Source organism: Pygoscelis adeliae, unplaced genomic scaffold (assembly GCF_000699105.1).
Source record: "Pygoscelis adeliae isolate BGI_AS28 unplaced genomic scaffold, ASM69910v1 Scaffold294, whole genome shotgun sequence".
NCBI lineage: Eukaryota > Metazoa > Chordata > Aves > Sphenisciformes > Spheniscidae > Pygoscelis > Pygoscelis adeliae.
Genome location: NW_008824722.1, coordinates 9049 through 30228, shown reverse-complemented (window position 1 = coordinate 30228; position 21180 = coordinate 9049). Strand labels below are relative to the sequence as shown.

Genomic DNA, 21180 nt, shown 5'->3' with positions numbered 1-21180 from the left:
CCCCCACCCTGGGGCGAGACCACCTGGATCTACCACGACGGCGAGGACACCAAGATGATTGTGGGCGAGGAGAAGAAGTTCTTGCTGCCCTTCTGGCTGCAGGTCATCTTCATCTCGCTCCTCCTCTGCCTCTCAGGCATGTTCAGCGGCCTCAACCTGGGCCTCATGGCCCTGGACCCCATGGAGCTGCGCATTGTGCAGAACTGTGGCACAGACAAAGAGAAGAACTATGCCAAGCGCATCGAGCCAGTGCGGCGCCAGGGCAACTACCTGCTCTGCTCCCTCCTGCTGGGCAACGTCCTGGTCAACACCACGCTTACCATCCTGTTGGACGACAACGCTGGCTCCGGGCTGGTGGCCGTGGTGGTCTCCACCATCGGTATCGTCATCTTCGGCGAGATCGTGCCGCAGGCCATTTGCTCTCGGCACGGCCTGGCCGTGGGCGCCAACACCATCTTCCTCACCAAGTTTTTCATGATGATGACCTTCCCGGCCTCCTACCCTGTCAGCAAATTGCTGGACTGTGTCCTGGGCCAGGAGATCGGCACGGTCTATAACCGTGAGAAGTTGTTGGAGATGCTGCGGGTCACCGACCCTTATAATGATCTAGTCAAGGAGGAGCTCAACATTATCCAAGGAGCCCTGGAGCTGCGCACCAAGACGGTGGAGGACGTGATGACTCCCCTCCGAGACTGCTTCATGATCGCTGCGGAGGCTGTGCTCGACTTCAACACTATGTCTGAGATCATGGAGAGCGGTTATACCCGCATCCCCGTTTTCGAGGGTGACCGCTCCAACATCGTGGACCTGCTCTTTGTTAAGGACCTGGCTTTTGTGGACCCCGATGACTGCACTCCGCTCAAGACCATCACCCGCTTCTACAACCATCCGCTGCACTTTGTCTTCAACGACACCAAGCTTGATGCCATGCTGGAGGAGTTCAAGAAAGGTGGGCTCGTGTCTGTGGCGGGGGCGTAGGCGTGCTGCTTGGTGGCGGTGAGCATCTACCTTCCTACGGCGAGCTGGCCGGGAAGGCAAGGGAGCTCTGCAGAGCGGTCCTCTCGGGTTTCTGCTCGCGGAGGGGTTTGGGAGGGTGCATTCAGGACAGAGAGTGGCCTGTGTTTAGGCATCTGCCAGATCTGCCCGTTCTCTGGGCCAGAAAGCTGATACGCAGCTGGTATGTGCCCCCGACCTCTTTTCCCCACTGCACTGGGATGTGTGTGTGGGCATGGTGCCAAGCAAGGTTGTTTTCTTTCTTGCTTTTTCCACTCATCTGTCCATTATAGTGAGAACCGCTGACGGGAATCCGCGCCTGTTACTTGGCTGTGTCTTCTCCGTGCTTTTTCAGCTGGCCTGACAGTGAGGAGTGGGTGGGCTGCTTGGGTAGGTCACCCGTATCTTTCAGGCTTAGTGCGCACACACGTGCTGAGATAAACAAGGCGTTTGAGCTCCATTCATAGGCTCAGCCGGCCAACTTCAGCTCTGTGCTCATGTTCCAGTTATTTTGATTGACGCTTTGATCTTGTAACTCATAAATAGTTTCAGGGTCTTAAAATATATTCGAAAGCACCTGTTGGTGCTGCACTTCAGAGTTACAGGTCTCTTTTCCTAGGCTTCCCCCTGCCCCCAGGACCACAGGCTCAGCAAAGACGTGATGCTTTCTACCTCTCCCGTGTAGCATGTGTATTAGTTGCATCAGAAAGGGGCTGAGGCTTTCCGGCCCCGTCTTAATTCTAGGAGGTGTTGACCTGACAAATGCATCTTAATTCCTGTTAGAAGCTTTTGCTTATGAGAAAGGAAGAAACTTCTTTTGTTTTCCTCTTTAAATCTGTTCCTCTCTGCAAGCCAAATAATAATGCTACATGGCCTGTGCAGGAAGGTGCTTTCAAAGAAATTGTTAAGTGAAATTTCAAACAGATTGGGTGTGTGGACTCCCGTGCTGGAAAACTGAAGGCTGTTGGAGTGCCATGGAGCTGTTCATGCCCGTGGAGATCTGATCAAAGTACCCCGGGCAGCTCAGTCCCTGGGAGATGATCTGGCTGAAAGAGGAGATCTTTACAGCTGCACTGACCCCACAGTTAGGCTAATGGGGGATATTTGAGTTCACCTTTTATAAACTGCAAAAGTTACCTTGAAAAGAACTTTGTAAATTAGTGAATGATCTTTCTAGGTAATAAATTTAAATTACCACTTAAATTTCAGGTGCTGTTTTGTCCACACGCTGAGCTTTGACAGCATGGCACTTGATCTCTTTCTTCTGGCTTAACTCAATTTTGGGGATTTGAAGGGTTACCCCACTGGTTTCCTCATCTTTAGTTCACCTTCACGGATAGAAGGTGAACATGCTCCGGCTTTTTACTGGCCAGTGCAGCAGTGGTTTTCTTTATCTCTTTTTGCCTCTGTGTAGTGATGGGGAAATCTTACTTGGGTTCGGAGCTGTTGAAGGAGAGGTGAGGGAGAACCTCCCTTGGCTGTGGTTTCTGCGCTTCAGGATCTGCAGCTCAGATCTGGGAAACTCAATTATGTCAGTTAACTGTTGGCTGGTTAAGATGGATTTCGCTGCATGTGCAGGTGTAGGGTTCTTCTTCCCCCCCGCCCCTCCCCGCCCCCTGTTATTCAGACTTCAGATAGCATGATGGGGTTCTTACCCTGTAGTGAGACTTGTGTTTTTTCTAGTTTTGTTTGTAGCAAGGTGTCTGAAAAAATGAGTATTTTGCTGGTTGCTTTGTTTCCCTTGTCTGAAAGAGATGAAATGCACTCCTGTGTGTTAACATAGGAGTCCTTTTATTTAATAGCTTGGAGAATTAGGTGCGCATTTTAATCCTGCATGTGTGGCTAAGCCAAATATGCCTCCTTACAGTTCCTGAAACTTGTGCTTAAAATAGGCTTCTTAAAGTTCTCCTGTGTGGCTTGGAAGGTGGAGACCAGAGATCGCTTTCTCTGGTAGCCAGAGGACTTCCCTTACCTGTACTAGGAAATGTCCCAGTACTACAAATCTAGGATGACTTCTTAACATGTGTGTTCCTCCTGAGATCACTGTGTCCTGGAAGAGTCTCTGTAGTTGTGAATTAATTCAGGGTAGTTTGATCATACTTAAATGTTTACTCCGGAATAGCTATGCTGGTTGGTCTGTATTGACAAGCCCTGGTGTTAGGACCAGCTCTGTCCTAACTGGTTTCTCTTTAAAAGTGCAGATATGGTGGAAATAAATGGCTTCCTTTGTGTCCTTTGAAATGAATGTAAATAACTGATAGCTTGCTTGATCTGGCATAGCGCGGTGTCTTTTGCAAGAGTTCTTCAAACTTTCTTCTTCAGAGCAACCTTGCCAAATTCCCGTGAGAATGTACAAATTAAGGGTGAGAATCAAATTGCATGTCACTCTCTGGTAGAGGTTGAAAAGAAATAAGCTTACTGTTTTTAATCATTCCCCTCCCACCACGTTGACCTTCTGCTGCAGTAGACTTGCTTCAAAACTCACGTGTATGTCTTTCTCCACCCAGGGCCCTGCTACCGCTGTTCGGTGCAACGAGCAGCTTGTGCGATAGTGCTGTCAGTTGAATACTTTTATCTGTTTAAGGAGAGAGGCTTGTTTTTATTTTTTTTAATTTTTTTTTAAAGAAGTTTGGTAATTAGCTGGGTAGGTGGCGTTTTGAAGCTCACTTTTTGGGCAGGAGCAAAACATTCTTAAGCTAAACACAGAATGAAGGCTTAGGAGGAGGAGATCAAAACCCAAGCATGGCAGGATATATGTCCTTACGCTGTTGCAGAAGATGAAGTGGGTAGTTCTGTACTTGTTCTGGTGCTTAGGCTGAACAGCTGGAGGATTTGGTGGTGAGCCTATTATTAATGTTCTTTGCCCACAATTGCAAAATAAGTATCTGTTTCACTTCTCTGCTGCCAGGCAAGAAACTTAATTTTAAGAGAGAGCTGCAGCACATTCCCGCTCCCTTGTTGCTCTAATCTCTTAAAGTGTGAATAAACATGATTTCTGAAGCAGTCTGCAAAAAAGCTTCTCTTCTAAAAAGCATTGTTTACTTACAAATAAATAAATAGCTTTTGAAAGACGGGCAATTTTCTATTCCCATCGACAGACCTTAAACCTCTACCAGCACTGTCAAATCTATTTGCCTACAAGTTGAGCAGACTGAGCGTTTAACTTACTCGAATTCAATCACTCAAATTTAATGCAAGGAAGTATAAGGTACCCTTTATACTGGCCTAGGAAATGACCTGCCTGACTCTGTTCAGCACAAAGAGATATCTCATTTGAAATAAGTCCACTCCTAGCTAATCTGACGTTGGCCATTGCTGTAAAAGGGAGCAAGGCGTTACCTGTTCCAGGACTGATTTGTGTCCTGGCTCCTACGCTGCGGCAGGGAGCGAATGAGCGACAAAAGTCATTTTTGGAAAGAAGCTAGTGAACTGTCTCTACTGGTCTCCTTTTTCTTGTTGACAAGTGTGTGGGCTTGCTCCCCCCCCCCCCCTTTTCAACCCCCCCCCCCCCCCCCCCTTTGACAGTTTTTCTAGGTCTCTGTTCAAATGTTCTCTGGCTTTTGCTCTTGGTGTTTTTCACAGGCAGATCTCTGCATGTGTGATCCTAAATCCAAAGCGTTCTATTTCTAGCTCCCTGCCTGCCAGAGCTACAGGAATTCAGCTTGAAAAGCCTCATGTTGTAATACTAGTATTTTAAGATTGGCCCACTTTCTACAGGCCATTGTACGTCTGCTTTCCTGGTGGCCTGCATGGCTTCAGAGGGCAGCAGTTTCTCAATCGGAGTCATCCTTATCTGGGAACTTTGAGTCATATGTTTGGATCTCATTTATATCTGTCTCCACTATTATGTTATACTAAAGATCAGTGTTAATAACCTGTTACAAAGAAGTCACAGTAACTGTGTGCAGAAGTTCTGAGCTCTTGTTTTCTGAATCACATGGCAGCCTGGAGAAAATTCCTAGATTCTTTGTTAAAATCATTGCCAACTGGACCTTAAAAGACTTTTCTTTCCAAAAAACCTTGTCAGATTTAACTTGATGATCTTCTCTTCATGCTCTGTTGATCTTGTATTGTCTGTTTTTAATAGTGTGTATGTTTGGTGGCTATATTTAGTGTGGACATAGGACCTGGAGGAAAAACTTTGTCCATTTCTTTACTAGTTCCTCTTCCCCCTCCAAAGAAAACTAAGCCCCAGCAACCTGAACCCTAAACCCTTTACTTTTGAGGGAGCAGAGAAGAATACCTAGACCTACTTACTCTTTTGAGCCCATAGGTCCTCTTTTTGGAAGCAGATAGGACAGCAAGCGATTGGTAGCCCAGGGATCCAAAGTTCTGCATTACTGTTGTTGGTCTGAGGGTTTTTTTTCTGTTATTAGGTCACTTACCTTTCTGGTACAGCTCTAACCCAGGCTTGTTGGTGGCTTCTTTCCCGGTCCCTTTCAGGTTTTATGGGTTCCCATCCTGGTGAATCTGAGTCCAGACTTCCCATGAATAACCTTTATTTAATGGATCTGAATGCTCACTTTCTAGTTTATCTAACAGGTTGTCTGTCTCCTGAGCCATTTTTCTGTGTAAGCCTGTGACTGCAGCATTACGAGAAACTGGAAGAAACTACATAAATCCCTTCTGGGATTATCAAAGGCACGTAAAACTTCTTCTTGGAAAACAATATCGTTTTCAAGGCTGCTTGGCTAATAAAAGGCGCTTCCTCTGATCCTTTCGGGGAAATTAATATAAAGGGAAAGGTGTTGAGGAGGTCCAGCACGGAGACTTTTTTGTGTGAAGAGAGTAGGGGAGTGGTAGGTGGGAGGGAATTTGCCACCAAGATACAGAAGACTTAGCATGATATGCCTGCAGATTTGTTCCCTGAACAAAAATTGCATGTGGGGGTGGGGGTTGCCTCGTGACAAACTGTTTCTTGGCTGTCTGACAGTGTAGCACCCGCAGGTACTGCGCTGCCAAAAGCTTTGCTGGCCTGGCAGAGCTCCTGGGGGATGCGTGCTCGTTCCACTGGAGAGGAGCGGATGTGGGTTACTGCAGGCAGCCCTCCTGCTGGTATGCCGAGGGGGAGGCGTCAAGGGGAATGCATCGGAGAACAGCTCCAGTTCTTACTGGGCTCCCTACTGTGAAGCTTTTTTAGGGACCAGGAGAAGAAGAGACGCTGCTGGAGAGCAGCGGTGCTTCTTCACCCTGGCCTTGGTGAGGAGCCCAGCTGGAGGCTCTGTTCTGCTGCTGAGAGTAGGAAGAAACATGTGGTTCATGTGGCTGGCAGGGAGAGGAGTAAGTGAATTAAACGGCTGGAGCAGTAGAGGTTTGAATATGACGCTCGGGTTGGGTATGATTCTTGGATTGCTTTTTAACCGATTGCTAGCAACTCGTGTCATTCAACAAAGACAAGAAGTTGCCTTTTCCTCCCCTCAACTGTTTGCTAAGTTAGCAAATGCTTTCCTGCACTGAAGCTGATGGGAGTGAATTCCACCACAAGTGAACCATGTTCCTATCTGCTTTCTCTGTGTCTGTAAAGGTTATCTGTAATAGGCACAGATGTAAACGTCAGGTCAGTCTGTGCAGCCAGCAGCATTTCACGGCCGATTTTGGAGTAGAATAGAAAGAAGAGGCAGAATGTCAACTTCTGAGCAAGTTCAGTAGTGCAGGAAAATGATCAGGTAGTTTAACCATTGCAGTGTTCTTCCAGGGCTGAGATTTTTTTGAGTTTCAGTATTTCTCTGCCAACATGAGGTTCTGAGGAGCAGAACACTTTCTCAGTGCACTTCAGTTGACTCTAAGGGTGTAAGAATGATGACAGCAAATGCTCTGCAGTAGTACGTGTCTGACAATGGCTATGGCTGCTTAGAGAAAGTATTAAAAAAGAGCAAATTTATTTTGTTCCCCACAGAAGCTTACTGATCTCATCAGGCTGCGATTCAAGAAGTTCTGGAACTAAAGATACTGTCTTTATTAAATAGCCCTAGGTGCTTATTTCTTTCTGTGAGTGCGTCTAATCAACGCTGAACCTTTGTCAGCTCTTGCACATAGACAAACAGCAATAGTGGGGTATCTCCTGTCAGTAACTTTGTAGTGCTAGTGGCAGGAAGAGGTGGATCTAAAGGTTGCATTTCTGATTGTGACTTCTGTATGAAGCCATCCAAAGGTAGGTTTTGTTTTGGCAGACTGTGATATCACTCTAGCTGTAATTGAGGAAGTGAGAGGGTTAGCCACCTCACGCTTCATACATATTATGAGCCCCAGTCCCCTCCCTTCTTTATTCAAGGAATCATTATAGTGAGTGGGAGTATTGGGGAGGGTTACTAGGTCACTTAGCTTGGAGCATCAATGCCATTAAACTGTAGACAAGATCTACTCATCTTCTTGGTGTTGACTAGTGTCAGATTTTGTCTTGCTCGCTTGGAGGGCAGACATTCTAGTGCACAGGAATTCAGACCTGGAGAATTTGAAGTCTCACTACTTCACCTCTTCTAAACACTTTGCAATGTATGCTTAATATTAAGAGTCATTAAGTGAGTTTTACAGCTGCTTAGGCACCATCAAGTAGGCCTAGAATGAAAGGAGTGGCTGAGCAGTGTGCTGAATGAGTCTGTATCTCATCCTGCCATGCTTTTCCCATTAATACTTAACGAGAGCTCACTTTTTCATTAGCTTATGTGCTTCTAGAGATCTGTGGTGCGATTGCCAGTCTAGATAGACCAATTGCACTTCCAGTATTGAGTCCCTCCCAATTTCACTGATGGAGCTTGTAAAACTAGCCCTCAACACAGAGTACTCCTGTACTCTGAACCATACCCTGGTGAGCATGACCTGGCACTCTTGTTAATTTGACAAGGTCCTGAAATACAGCCTACCAGCTACAAATAGGAGTGTAAATACTTGGTGCTAATGAGCTACAGCCAACAGCACATGGCTAACAGTCCCAGATCACGTGGATGATCCAGCCTGGCTCCTGCCAAGGTCACCGAATCATTTCAGGACTATCTAGTGATGGGTTTTTGTTTCACTTTTCAACAATATATAATCATAGAAAAAGAGATGCAAAAATCTGTCATGAACCTTCTGGTGGAATTCACCTTTTCCCTTGGCCTAGAAATCAGCATGGCCCAATAGTTGCTGGCAGAAGAAGCTATGCTGGGAATAAACTAGGACTAAGTGTGATGGAATACAAAGCATCTGTGAGAAGGGCATGAAAAGTAAAGCTGGTTAAGGAACTATAAGGGGAAGAGGTGACCTAGTCACCTCAGTGTAGGTCTCCTTACAGAGAGGTGGGAGTAGGGAAGAGAAAGGGATGGCCTGGAACAGGTAAGTTGAGAAGCCCCTTGGTGTTCTAAATGGCTTTTTGTATAACGTGGAGTAATGAAGTTCTAATTCTTCAAAACATGTTGTTATAAGTTGAGGCAGGGAAACTAAAGACTGCTAAAAGATTTCCCATAGCTTTAAAAAAAAAAAAAAACAACCACAAAGCAACGAAAAACCCACCAAAAAACCCCACTAATGTTATGACTCCAGGAGATGCAACCATACTGTGTCTTTCACAGAGTGGGCTTGCAGGAACCAGGTCCCTATTTGACACTCCAACTTGAAACACGAAGTTGCAATATCAGAAGGATAGATGGCAGAGAGATCCATCAAGCTTGGAGAGAAACTGGATGTTCTTTTGACTTGCCACTGGAGTTACATGTACTGAACGTACTTAACACAGTGGCCGGCTCTGCTTATCTTTCCATTCTTGGTCCCCAGTAACAAAGAGGCTTTGATTCTTTCCAAACTTGTCTCCACTAATTCTTTCCTTTTTTGTCCTCCTTTACTCAAAAGTGCTCTCTTCCCTGTTTATGGCTCTGTCTGTAGTAGCTTTTCACTCTGGGGAGTCATGAGTAGGGGCCCTTGGAGGCCTTAGAGCCATTGTTCTCGTGTTTTGTATTAAAATTGCCTGTGAGCCTTCCAGAATTTTGGTGGGCAGCCAGTTTTCACTGAAGAGAAGAATGACTTTCAGATTTTGCCACACTTCTGTGTTGTCTATGGGACAACATATGGGCTGTCTGACAACTGTGTTGTTTTAGTACACAACCTGTATATGCAAGAAATGTTTCTTTGTCTGGGTTGGCTGGCATGTTGGAAATTAGGATTCTTATATGGGTGCCTGTGGTTATTTTTGTGATTTAAAGACGAGTCCGTCTTGCTCTTTACCTACCGGTGATGGTGTCTGCTTGAGAGGACTAGTGAAAGAATACTAGAAAAGCAACTTGTCTTGTAACCAACTTGTCTTAAAATACCCAAGCCCTAGATCGAACAGAAACCTCAAAGCTAAGAAAACTTGTGTGAATTGGACTTACTTGTTGACTCTTTGTATTGAAGCATATACTTGTTGGGTATAATAATTTCAGTGTTTAAATATGAAGCAACAGCCCTTCTCATCAAGGAATTGTACTTTGAAGGGCAGAGTAAGTGTGATGCCTGTCAATCTGGGAACTGAAACCTGATGACTTGAGGCCTCAGGAGTTATAAGTTAACGCGATTCTGCTGCAGTTACTAATTAACCAAGCGAGAGCTTTGCTCCAGCCAAAGGAGCTGGGGCCAGAAGATGAGCACATACATTTAGTACAAAAGATCTGTATAGTTTTGTTTTCTGTAATGCTTTCCATTGGGATTGCACCATTCTTTTGCTGGCAGTCCTAAAAGGATCTGCTGTTCAAATGAGAGCGGTGTTGTAACATGGCTCTCTGCAGGGTGAACCATGCCATCAAGGCCGGGCTCCTACTTGCTTGAGGTTTTCTCTCCCACACCAAGCGTGAATGAAAGTTGGTGAGTTTTTTTTTTTATAGTGAGTTTTTTATGGTGGTATAATCTCTTATAGTGATATGATGGAGCCATTCATGACTGTTGATCTTTGTGGAGGTGAACAAGGTTTTATTTTCCCCACTGTCCATGGGTAATAAGGGTAACAAAATGCTGACTCTGCCTTAGTTGGATACCCTGCTGCCAGCAAACAATTTTAAGAAGGATCTTGCCATTTCTGGTTTCCTTCCAGTACTCCACCTCCTGCTTTCAGAAGATTGTCCTGCCTGCCCTTTGCACTGGGGGGTTCAAAGTGCAGCCCTTGGCTGAAAGTGATCCTGCAGGATCCTTTTCCATGCAACAGTTATGTGAGGACAACGATGATCAGTTGCCCACTTTTATTACTTGTGAATTGCTTGTCAGCAGTTTCTAGACTCCTACAAAAAAGGAAGAAAATCTGCCGGTGTGAACTTGTTCTTGATAAAAATTTACAATCTGGCATTGAAAGTAGGTGTGGCTGTGGGTTTTAGGCAAGCTGCAGGCTCAGTTCTTCCTATCTAGCCTGGGACATCTTTCCATTGGAAGCAAGTACAGCTCTTACAGTTGCAATTCCCGTACGCAGCAAGTGCAGACAGGGGCCTCCAGTTGATATTACAGGGCATCTAGTAAGAGGCTTCAGTTAAATTTTCTACTGGTTAAGGTAGGCCTAAATTGTGAATTAGAGCTATTCAGTAGCTCTAACTTGAACTCCAAGGGACATCACTCAGTTTTTGCTTCAAGGTGGATAATTAGTGTGATATGTTTTGCTATGTGAATTTGTGTGGGTTTTTTCCCCCTGCTGTGTAACTGGGGTATGTGTACAGACAAAGCTTTTTGACTTTCAGCTTTTATTTTAGTGTCTTGATGTAGTATATGGGGAGGGGGGGAGGAAGAGTCTCTCAAGATACCAGTTATGTGAAGGCTCGCTGCCTAGTCTTGCTCTTCTTCCAGCAGAGGAGAGGAGTAAGGGATGCCTCACTGGAGGCTGGGGCGCTGGTCCTGTGAATAGCTCACTATATGGTCTACATGGTTGTAGCAGTATGGGATTTATGCTGCTCTTCAGATGTGATCTGGTCTTTGTTGCATGCTGGTTCCCTGCCCTCATGGGGAATAACTTTTATCTTCTTGTTGATACTCTAGTTTGCCTGGAGCCTTTTGGAGTGGTTAGGCTTGAAAACACTGATAACTCCACAGTTAAATTCAAGAACTTCACACTGCTCACTGGGAGTATTTTTTTTTCTTCTCTTAGCGTGGAAGAATCGCTTGCGCTATGTGAATGGGATTTCTCCCAGAGAAATCAAAATCCCTATCAAAATCATTGTCTATTTCTCTCTTAATGAAAATCCTGCACAGTGTACTTTAGTCTCAACATCAGCTACTAAAAGTTTGAGTGCTCACTTGCAAAAGAAATGAGAGACTTTCTTGTATCACATGTAGAGGAAAGCCTGCTTCTGTTCCTTCTATACTAGCATATTTGTGTTTTCCTGTGACCTTTACAGAGATCACAACACGCTTAAAGCTTCATTCCCTTTCCATATGATGGAGCCTGCCTCTCTATCATAATCAGGACTGACAGTTTTTAGGTCTTTCTGTTCGGTTGACAAAGGCCCAGGGGGGATTATGATCGCTAATGTGGAATTGCTTTGCCAGTAGCTTCTGGTTTAATCCAGCTTGTGTTGCATTGTCTGAAGGCTCCCAAGGAGAACCTGGAAATGGAGAAGTTGCACAGTTCACCCTGTAGGCAGTCTCAGTGGGGGGTGAAGCTTCCCAACGTGGGAATCCCCTGAGGTTAGAGCTTGAGGAAGGCAGCTGGGGCAGTGAAAAACTTAATTACCTACATAGTGGATGCAATCTCCAAGAACTACAGCAATCTGTTGCTTGATGCCAATCATAGGGTTGAACCTGTGAATGCAGTTGTAGTGTGTGCAGCCAATGTGCAAGCGAATACAGTAGCTTTCTTTTTTCCTGCTTTCTCCAATGCCCCTGAGTTTAAGGGTGGGGATGAAGGTTTCCCTGTGCTGTGTGATGCACCACAGACAGGAATCCCAATCTCTGCTTCTCCTCTCTGCAGGGGCACACCTGTTGTGCATTGGATGAGGTGTCTACCAGGAGAGCTCTGATGTCACTGGCTCTATTCCGTTAATGGTTTTTTTTTGCTTTCCAGAACAGCTGTTTTGAATTTTCCAGTTTTTGCTGTAATCTTTGAACAAGCTTGCTTTTTTTTTTGAGAGAGAGAGAGACTGGGGAAGGGTGTGGGGTGGAGGGAAGACACATACATTTGAGTGTAGAGGGCATTTTAATTTCTGATTCCTGGCCTGAAAACTGCGTTTAAACTTGTTGCTTGCCCGCTGTTTGAACATGGTCCAGTGGTAAAAGGCTTTAATACATTTCTTCTTTGCAAATCATCAACCTCACATCTTCCAGTAAAGGAAAGAATTTGGGAGTATAGCTTCCAAGAGTAATAGACCTCTCAGCCCCATGCAACGCACAGGCTCCAACCAAAAAGTTCCAAGGAAAATATTCAGAAAGGGGGAAGTTGTCTAGCTGTATCCCTGACGGTTTTGCATTTAAACTATGGGGCTTTGCAGAGAAATCGGTATGCTCTTTTTTTCAGATAGACATGCAGCCATCCTGGAACTAATAACTATGCTGGAATATCTTAATCCAAACATAGACTAGATAAATTAACAAAATGTCTCTTATTTCCCGAGTTTATATTGATGCTCTGTAGTTTGCCATTTTTCCTGCTATCCAATTAATCTCTGGCTGAAAACACACTTGGAAGTATTGGAGGCTGCATCCAGGTACCCTGCTTTCTACTTGCATCTACTTCCTGATCCGTACAAAGAGCTGGGTGCCTTGAAGTGCTTGAAAGGCTTAAAGGAGGATGCTGAGCAAAGAGCCACCATGAGGAAGCTGGTAGGCTTGGGGACTTGGGTGGCATTTATGCCGAGTCTGGGTCTACATCTATTTCCTCTGAAAAGCACTAAATGGCAGTGTCCTGCCAGTTTTTAGAGGAAACCTCAATGTGAACATTCTTTCAGGAGGGAATGAAGTGCTTTAAACTCAAGAGATTCTTTTAACAAATGAGGTTATCTTAACCATCTTCTCCAGCGCTGCAGTTAGTAGTTGTGACAAGGAATGAGTGTGTACTGTGATTAAACATGTACTCCCACAGCTAAAGGCAGCATGCAGTTTCTGGGAGCAAGAACTCTTGCTGTGGTAATGCTTATGAACAATTCTCCTAATAAAAGGAATTCTCATCTCTGTGTTTTCTGTGGCTTTGAGGATGACTGGGATATAAAAAACCTGTAGATATGACTGGATGCAAAAGTTCTTGCAGATAGGAACAGACTATTTTTTTAACCTCATAAAACTGAGTTTAAAGCATACAGGAGATTTAATTTTCCTACTCCTGCTTGTTTGTTTCCTCCAAAATGGAAAAATGACCCAAGGAAATCAAGGGCTTAACTGCTAACTGCTTCAAGTGAGTTGAGAGTTGGGCAAGGATGAAGTGGAGGGTTTGATCTTTTGGATTTCCTAGTGCTGTCCAAAGTTGCATATAGACTGTGATGCCTTCTCCTTGTGCTTCAGTTACTTTACTCTAGAATGAGGACTCATTTTTGTCCCCTTCCGTTGTATCAACTGAATGGTTTTGTGGGAGCTGGTATGTTTCAGCTTTTCTCCTGTAATTTAAGGTATATAATAGGAGTTTGGTTTAATCTTCATGTAATGGCTTCCTTGCATGATGACTGCAACTTTCTTTAGACTGACAGTCTCTCCAATGACTCAGATTTTGTTTCTCTTGCCCTGAGGTCCTTGGCTGTCAATGTCTTTATTTAGTGTTTTCACTCTCCTTTCTGCAGATCAATGTGTAGTTCTGGCACTGTTTGTTGGCAGAAAGTGAGGAAAATCAGAGAGAGACTAGGAGACAGTAGCAACAGATGAGATGAGGCCATCCACTAGACAAGTGTGTGGAGACACAGTTGGGGTGAATGCCCCAGTGGTTAATGCTTTGTTCTGTGTAGCTTTATGGGTACTAAAATTGCTCCTGTAAAGTTCATAGTAAGAGGTTAGAAAGCACCTGACAGACACAGGGGTTTTTAATCTACTATTTTTTCCTTACTGTGTCAGAGGTGCCTTTTATCCTTTTATCCTGTGCTGCTTGGCTTTTGTTTTTAGACAGTTTTAAAGTAATGTCTAGTTTAGGATTGATTATGAACTAAATATTTTTCTGTTTTGCCGGGCTGAAAACCTAGTATGCAAGTCTTTAAGTGGCATGCCTGTTACTGCTTAAATTCCCAGTCTTGAGGGATATGCAAGTAGCTCTCCTTTTTTCTTGTCGGTGACAAGGTGGTAACCAAAGTATGATTAAAAACCTTGGCTCCCTCGTGAGCCAGGAAGTCTTGAGTTCTATTCCTTGTGCAGCTGGAAAGTTGTTCTTGCACCATGGGCAGGTTGGTTACACCAGAGGCTAACACAACAGTGTTCCTCACTGCCATCCGCTCCAAGGAGTCTTGAGCAAGCTGGGTAAGAGGGATGCAGTGGCATAGATCCAAGTCTGTTCTCACTGCTGGTGAAATTTGGGATGAAAAGGATGGCTTAGTTTCTGTGTGTGATATTGTGATATGGGGAAATAGCAGCCCACCAACCTCCTATTTGTCAACAGTTAAGGGGGTGTGCAAGATCTGTCCTTTTGATAGTCTAACCCTGCTCTAGGGTGATGCAGGCTACCTCCCTGGTATGCCACTCATTCTGTCCTGCTTTTTCTGAGTGCATTGGCAGGGACTGGATTCTGCCACTGCTCTGATGGTTGTGTTGGGCCCATGTGCATGTCAGGGTCTAGGCTGGACTCGCCTTCATGACACAGAATTGAAAGAACCCGTGTCCTGTTGATACCATTATCAGTATGTCTCTTCATGCTTCTGTTAATGACTGATGTCTGATTAAAGTGTCTGTTACTGCAGAAGGTCAGTGTGGACTAGTAATCAAGGGCATGATTGTGTTGTGCTAGCATGAAGAGTTCTGCTGTGGTTGTGATCATATTGATCTGTCTAGCTCCATCCTGGTTCTTTATTGTTTTTTTTTTGACATAGGAGGTAGGAACAGGATGGAGGAGCTGAGAATTTTGCTGCTTGTCCCATTCAGAAAATGAATGTGGCTGGAACTGTGAAGACATGATCCATTTTCTCATCCCTCTCTCGGGGCTCAGGCTTGTGCCAGGAAGGGGTGGACAAGGACTAGTTCATCCTTCTTCCCTTGACTGACTAAAAGAAGAGGTGAGTGAATGGTGTCCTCCAGTAAAGTGTGAATTCAGAAATTTCATTGGAAAAGTTGCTACCAGAAGTGACAGAAATAGATTTCTAGTTTCAGAGAAAATTACTTTTCCTTAATTTTTAACCCCTTTGTGTTGGAACAGGGAGACGAAGGGAGTGATGGTAGGACTAGGTAGGGCAGCCTTTGAAGGCTGCGCAAGGAAGAGATGGGAGTGTTGCAACCTTTGAGTTGTTAACCTTTTGAAGTCGCATGGGGTAGATGTCTCATTACCCTTGCCCCAACGCATGCACATTTTTACCTGTGACATACCAAGCAAATTGCCTTCTGCCTCGGAGATGGTGAAGGGTTGTTAAACCTGTTTGGCTTCGAGGCAGTCATTCTGGGGATTCTCTTTAATTGCACGCGTGAGGGTCAGGAGGCCTGCAGAAGCCACCCTCCTCTTCCCATGTCTAATGTCCGCTCTGCAGGACCAGTGCTTAAGGCAAAAGCTCCTGTGTTGGGTGGGGGGTTTTAGTAAGTGCTTACAAAAATAGTGGTAGGTCGTCCCTCCAGGGTCAGGTAAGGGAGCTGCAATGCTTGTGGGGAAATCTGCAGCCACACTGAACAAGCTAGTGACTTCTCACAATAGGGAGGGTGCTTGAGTACAATGTTTGAAGATCTTATTAGAGAAATTGTACGTTAAACTAGGTTTGCAGTTTGATTTAAAATTTGATACTAAATTCTTGAAGCAAATTGTCATGTTTCTTATTTTCCCTATGAGAATAAACTGTTTTTAACATAAGTGACTGACTGCGTTAGTGTCCGTCAAAGTGCTGACTTCAGCATGAAGAAACAGGTTATCTGCATCATGTACACATAGATGCATCTTGGCAGTGATCATGTTTCTTGGTATATAGCATGTCTGTAGTAGGTGACAGTAATACTGAACAAAGCTATGAGCACTTCTATTTGCTTCTATTTTTTTTCTTTTTTCTTCCAGCTATTGCAAACTCCTACGAGATTGCTGAGACAAGCCTGGGTATGGGGGTGGTCAAGGAGAATCCAGAAGCTCTGGAAAGAGAGGGAAAGTGGGAGAACTGCAGTTGTTCAGTGCATGGCAGAAGGTTAAAGCATAAAATACAGAAAAGGGAACCTATCGTGGGAGTAAAAGAGTAAAACCTACTGATGAGAATAATCACTGAAGTATCTGACCTCCCTCTGCTGCTCTTGTCACAGCTAACACGCTCCTGACTTGCTGTTTGTGCTTGCCTGTGTTTTTGGTGTATCTCAGTGACCCATTTAATGTTACTAAAACAGGTGCCACATAGACACAGGCAAATGAGCTTTCTTCTCCAAAGAGAAGAGCAAAGGATATGACTCATTGCTGAAGTGATGGTTCATTTAGCGGAGCAGTTAAACTAAAAGTATGGAAATTGTCAGGGTTTCCAGTGATAACTGTTTCCTTTGGATATTTTTTGTGTTATGGACACAGCAAGGAAACTTTTGACTGTGGACATTGGTCTATTAGGAATTGACTTGTAGTCAGAAGTTTAATTTATGTGAGCCTTATAACGCAGGTAACTGCTTGGTAGTGGCAGTTGAGCTAGATTTGAACCTATAGAAGATTATTGACTTGACCTTTTAATCTGTCGGCTCATTCTTCACTCCTGTTTTCTGTTTGGATGTTGTAGTTTTGCGATGTTTTTGGAAAGGGTACTGGGAAAACTTGCAAACATTTTTCAAACAAAAGATGGTTTGTCTTCATGGCTGGGAGGGTTCATTTGGACACTTGCTCTGAATTTTTTTTTTTTTGTTTGGAAAACTGAAGTCTTAGAAGTTAGATGGCCTTGGCTTTCTTTGTTCTTTCTTCTGTCTCAGACATCTGTATCAGCTCTCTCACCGAGCTCTTTATCTTACTTGGCTTTTCTGTGGATGCCTGGAGGCCTTGGCTCACATTCTCAAGAGTGTCCACTGGTTCAAGAAGCCATTGCTGCTATCAAATTACCTTGACAGCTGTTGTCCCATTTCATATTTGCCATCCCCTCCCCCTGGCTCCCTTGTGATTTTTGGCAGAAGCTGTGGCTATTGAGCAATAAAACTTGGATCTGAGAATCCTGTTGCTGGTGGGAAAATGAGATGAGAGCATACTAGTTAATGCCTTGCAACTTGACTTCTTGCTGATGTATAATCAGTAGCATCTTTATTTAAAAACAAAACCTACCACTAGCTACTCTGTGGATTGAGCAGATGGTTCATCTACTGTTCATCTGGAGTTGTGCGATAGGTGCTGGTCTCTTAATACAGCACACTCTATACCAAGTTGTATATGACCAGACAAGCTTTTGATTTGGAGTCCTTGACATGCCTGTGCATAAGGATTGCAAAACAGCTAGGGTGCTTGTGTTAATGAAAGTAATCCATAAGGGCACGACTGACTTTGTCTTGTTTAGTTTTGTTGATGATCCTGCCCCTGTGTAACCTGGAATAGAGCTCCTGTAGTACTATTAGTAGACTTTAAAGATGACCCTGTAAGAAGCAATTGGTCTTGCTTGGAATTGAATTAACAAAATGTAGAGAGAGCATTTGGGGGCTCTTCTTTTGTGTGTGTTTGGGGATTTCATTGCCATTCTTTTAAATGCAACCATAAAACACTTCTGACAACTGACAGAAATGGTGATGATCTTGGGACCAACCATCATAAGAGAGCTGCCATCTCTGTAAACCTCTCCTTTTAAGATGTTGTGTGTTTCCTTTGTCAGTTGTTTGAGAAGTTGGCTGATGTATGGCATGCTTTAATCTCTACTGATCATTCCTCTTGTCTCTGTTGGAACATGTCAGCAACTAAATTTTGTGTAACATACTGGAAAAATTAGGAAGGAAGGAGCAGATCTTAATTGGAAAGATGACTGACAGAAAACAATTAATGTATCCAGAACACTCAGTTCTGAGGAACACATATAGGAAAAGCATATTAAAAAAATTATTTTGCTTGCAGTGTGTATGATTTACTAGCTGATAACATCAGTGTGAAATGTAAAGCTTGTAAAAGTCTGGACCAGACCAGCCTTAATGTATGTCTTACAGCTCCTAAATTACTGTGCCAAAGGGGGAAGACTAGACTCCTACTGAAACCTGTGCTGCAACCGTTTTGTACGTGTCTGCGGAGAAGGGTATTTTAAGCAGTTGGTGAATAGTTCTGGTGTGTGTGGAGTGAAATCATGACTTCAGTCAGTGGCTGTAAATTTGAGGGCTGGCGCCTTGGGGCTCCATCCTGGTAGGAGCCGGTGGATTGTGGCACATTATGTGGTCTCAGGTGCTGTGGAGTCCTCCTGGGTCATGCTGAAGAGGAGCCGGGGATGTAGTGTGACCAGCTGTGAAGTCAAGGGGGGAAAACTCAGAAAGCATAGGGTCAAAGATGTTATTTAGAAAATCACAATTACATCAACATTACCCCCTGGAAGAGAAATAGAAGTAAAATAGAGAATGGATAGCATCTAGGTGAAAAATGCATGAAGCATCCCTCCCCTAGCTGTAATGTTTGAGTTGCAGGGTGGGATGCACGGGTTTTCTGTTGACATGTGGGGCAATAACTTTTTACTGACTTTTCTTCCCCCCTGAAGGAGATCAAAAAACACTCATAAGGCCTCAATTTGGTGCACAACTTGATTAAAATGTTTTGGTTTTTTTTTTAGAGAAAAAAAAGTGGCAGTTTATCCTCCCTGCCCCGCATCCCTTGCTATCCTGGCATTTAACACAGGTTTAAACAAGGTGCTCTGTGGTCTGGTCTCTCCGTGGAGATCGCAGAAAGCGCTGGAAGGCTTGAGCTTCCTGCGATCCCTGGCACGTCTTCCGTTACGCAGCTACGGTTATTGTAGCAGTAGGGGACTTGTTAGTTTTCCAACTGCAGTTCCCAGAGAACGTGTCCGCTCTGTGGTGTAGACTCCTGCATGTTCGGTGTTAAAATAGTTCTATAGCTTTCAGGCATCTTGCATTTCAAATATGGGTGGAGAAACAACTGTTGGCCTTTAAGGCAGGGGTTTCAAAGCTTTTTCATATCAAAGGCCATGTTGACAACTTGGCAAGCGCTTGTGGGCCCAAGTGCGTTAGATCTTTAGGATAGGGGCTGAGTTGCTGCAGGCATTGGAAAGGATGTTTTGCATTGTTTAAATGTATTGTCAGGTGTGTTATGCCCTTTCTTTGCAATGTGGCTGCTGAAATGTCTCCTCCTTCCATGCTAGGCTTGGCTCACTTTCCTGTCACTCAGAGAAGGGGTTAACAGTCTGCTCCACTTCGTGTCTTGCAGTCCAGTCTCTTCTGCTTAAACTTGCTTTTGTGGGGAATCCCAGCTCCTGGCCCCTCTGCTGCAGTGGCTCGCGCTGTGGCTGCAGAGAGTGGAAGGGAGCTTTTGGGGAACGTGTTAAGCTCAGCCGGCAGGTTGCAGGGTCTCATCAGCATCTCAGCTGTGAGTCCTTTATAGCCTTCTCCCTGGTGTGGGAAGCGGGTAGGGTTCTGCAAAACCAGGAAAGCAGCCGGTTCTGGCAGGGCAGAGCTTGTCTATCCTGGTCAAGATCTCAGAGGCCTTACCAGGTTACTTGCTTGCTGACTGAAATACCAGAATGTGTCGCTTCCGCTCTGCTCTTGCACTTTCCAGCCTTGCTGAACTGCTGCTCTGCTTTCTCGCATTGGGTGCATTAACTTCATTGGTTTGCTGCAGTATTTGAGCATCTTTGGATGATAGATGAACATCTTACCAGTACTTAAAGAACTATGCTGCATGTCTATAAGGAGGTTTATTTTCATTTCCTATGTGAGGCAAGTAAGGTGCAGAGGTCAGTGCTACCACACAGTGCAGAAGGACAAATGCAATGCACATAGATGTACAAAAGCTGTTCTTGACATCAGCTCTGCTGCAAGCAGTATAGCTATGACAGCGTGGAGTGCAACCAGGCTAATTGTTTGGGTCTTTGGCTCATGGACAGAACTTGCAGCTCACATTGAGCTCTGGCTGCACCACTGGCTTGCTTGCTGGAAGGAGCAAAGCTGGCACGGATGTTTCAGCTTTTAAATGCAGTCACAGGTTTTGATCTGAGGTAGAAGCGTACTTTAAGAGCTGCATTGTTTTGCATGAAAGACTAAACAACAAATCTGTAGCAGTGTGGAGGAGAAGCCAGTTCTCCTAACTCCTGGTCATGTGCTTTCACCACAAAGACCCTGTTTCTTCTTTTACTTAACTGAAGAATTCCATTAGATCAAAAGCTAGTTAAGGAAAATAGAGCCCCATGTGGTCCTGTGTGGTTACTTAGGCAAGTGCTATTTTTAGGAATCCCAAATGAGTAAGCCCTGGCTCTCGCTGCTGTTAAAATCCATGGAAGCAAAATTAAAACTTCTACCTTCATCTCATCCCCATGTAGGCCACTTGGCTCTAGCCACCTGTTTGTTTTTTTTTTCTCACTTGTGCCTCCCCCAGCTCATTCCCTGCCTTGCGGGGACCTTTGCTTTTCCAAGTGAGAGTTAATCAGTTCCTTGGGTGTGGGAGATTTGGAATAAGGCAGGTAGGAAGTAACGAGTTGTTCCCATTCTGCACCTCTGAAGATCCTTATCAGAGTTGTTAATGAGGTCTTGCCCTCCAGTGCTAGGGTTTTGCCTAACACTGCTCAACCGCTTCTCCTCACTTTAGCTTCTGTGGCCCAGTTTCATTGATCTGTAGAAGATGCTCCTTGCCTGCTTCTCCCCCTACCAAGAGCAGGGAGCCCAGGTTTGCAAAATGTGACTTGTTTGCAGCTTTTTCTCCTTGGTGCTGCTGAAGAAAACTTACTGCTCGCAAAGTTTTGTATACAGACCTGCTTGACCTGCCTTGTAGGAGCATTTGGGAGTGGGGTGATGATAGAAGTAAGACAGTTTGGTCTTGAATTAAAATATAAGAATCCAGTTCCTTTTCTGGAAACAGTTGCCAGATGGTGACCAGATCTCTCCACAACTTCATGTCCCAGCTTGCAACATGTAGAAATTTTGTTGGTTATTTTTGTGAGTATTTTTCTCTGAATCTGAGCAGAAAAGCAGTGGAGGGGTAAGGTGGAGAGCATGGCAGGAAAAGAGGCTAAAGCCTGA

The 21180-nt window shown here is 44.6% G+C and overlaps 1 protein-coding gene across 1 annotated transcript; it reads left to right on the top strand.

The window, feature by feature from the left end:
* The first annotated feature begins 27 nt into the window (after positions 1–27).
* LOC103916299 (metal transporter CNNM2) lies at positions 28–978 on the top strand. The gene has a single exon (XM_009323272.1). It carries the CDS (start codon positions 55–57, stop codon positions 976–978), a length of 924 nt encoding a protein of 307 aa, XP_009321547.1. The 5' UTR covers positions 28–54.
* The last annotated feature ends 20202 nt before the right edge of the window (positions 979–21180 follow it).

What these genes read in the sequence shown, in the direction of transcription:
- LOC103916299 (XM_009323272.1), top strand. Translation starts at nt 55, where the DNA reads ATGATTGTGGGCGAGGAGAAGAAGTTCTTGCTGCCCTTCTGGCTGCAG.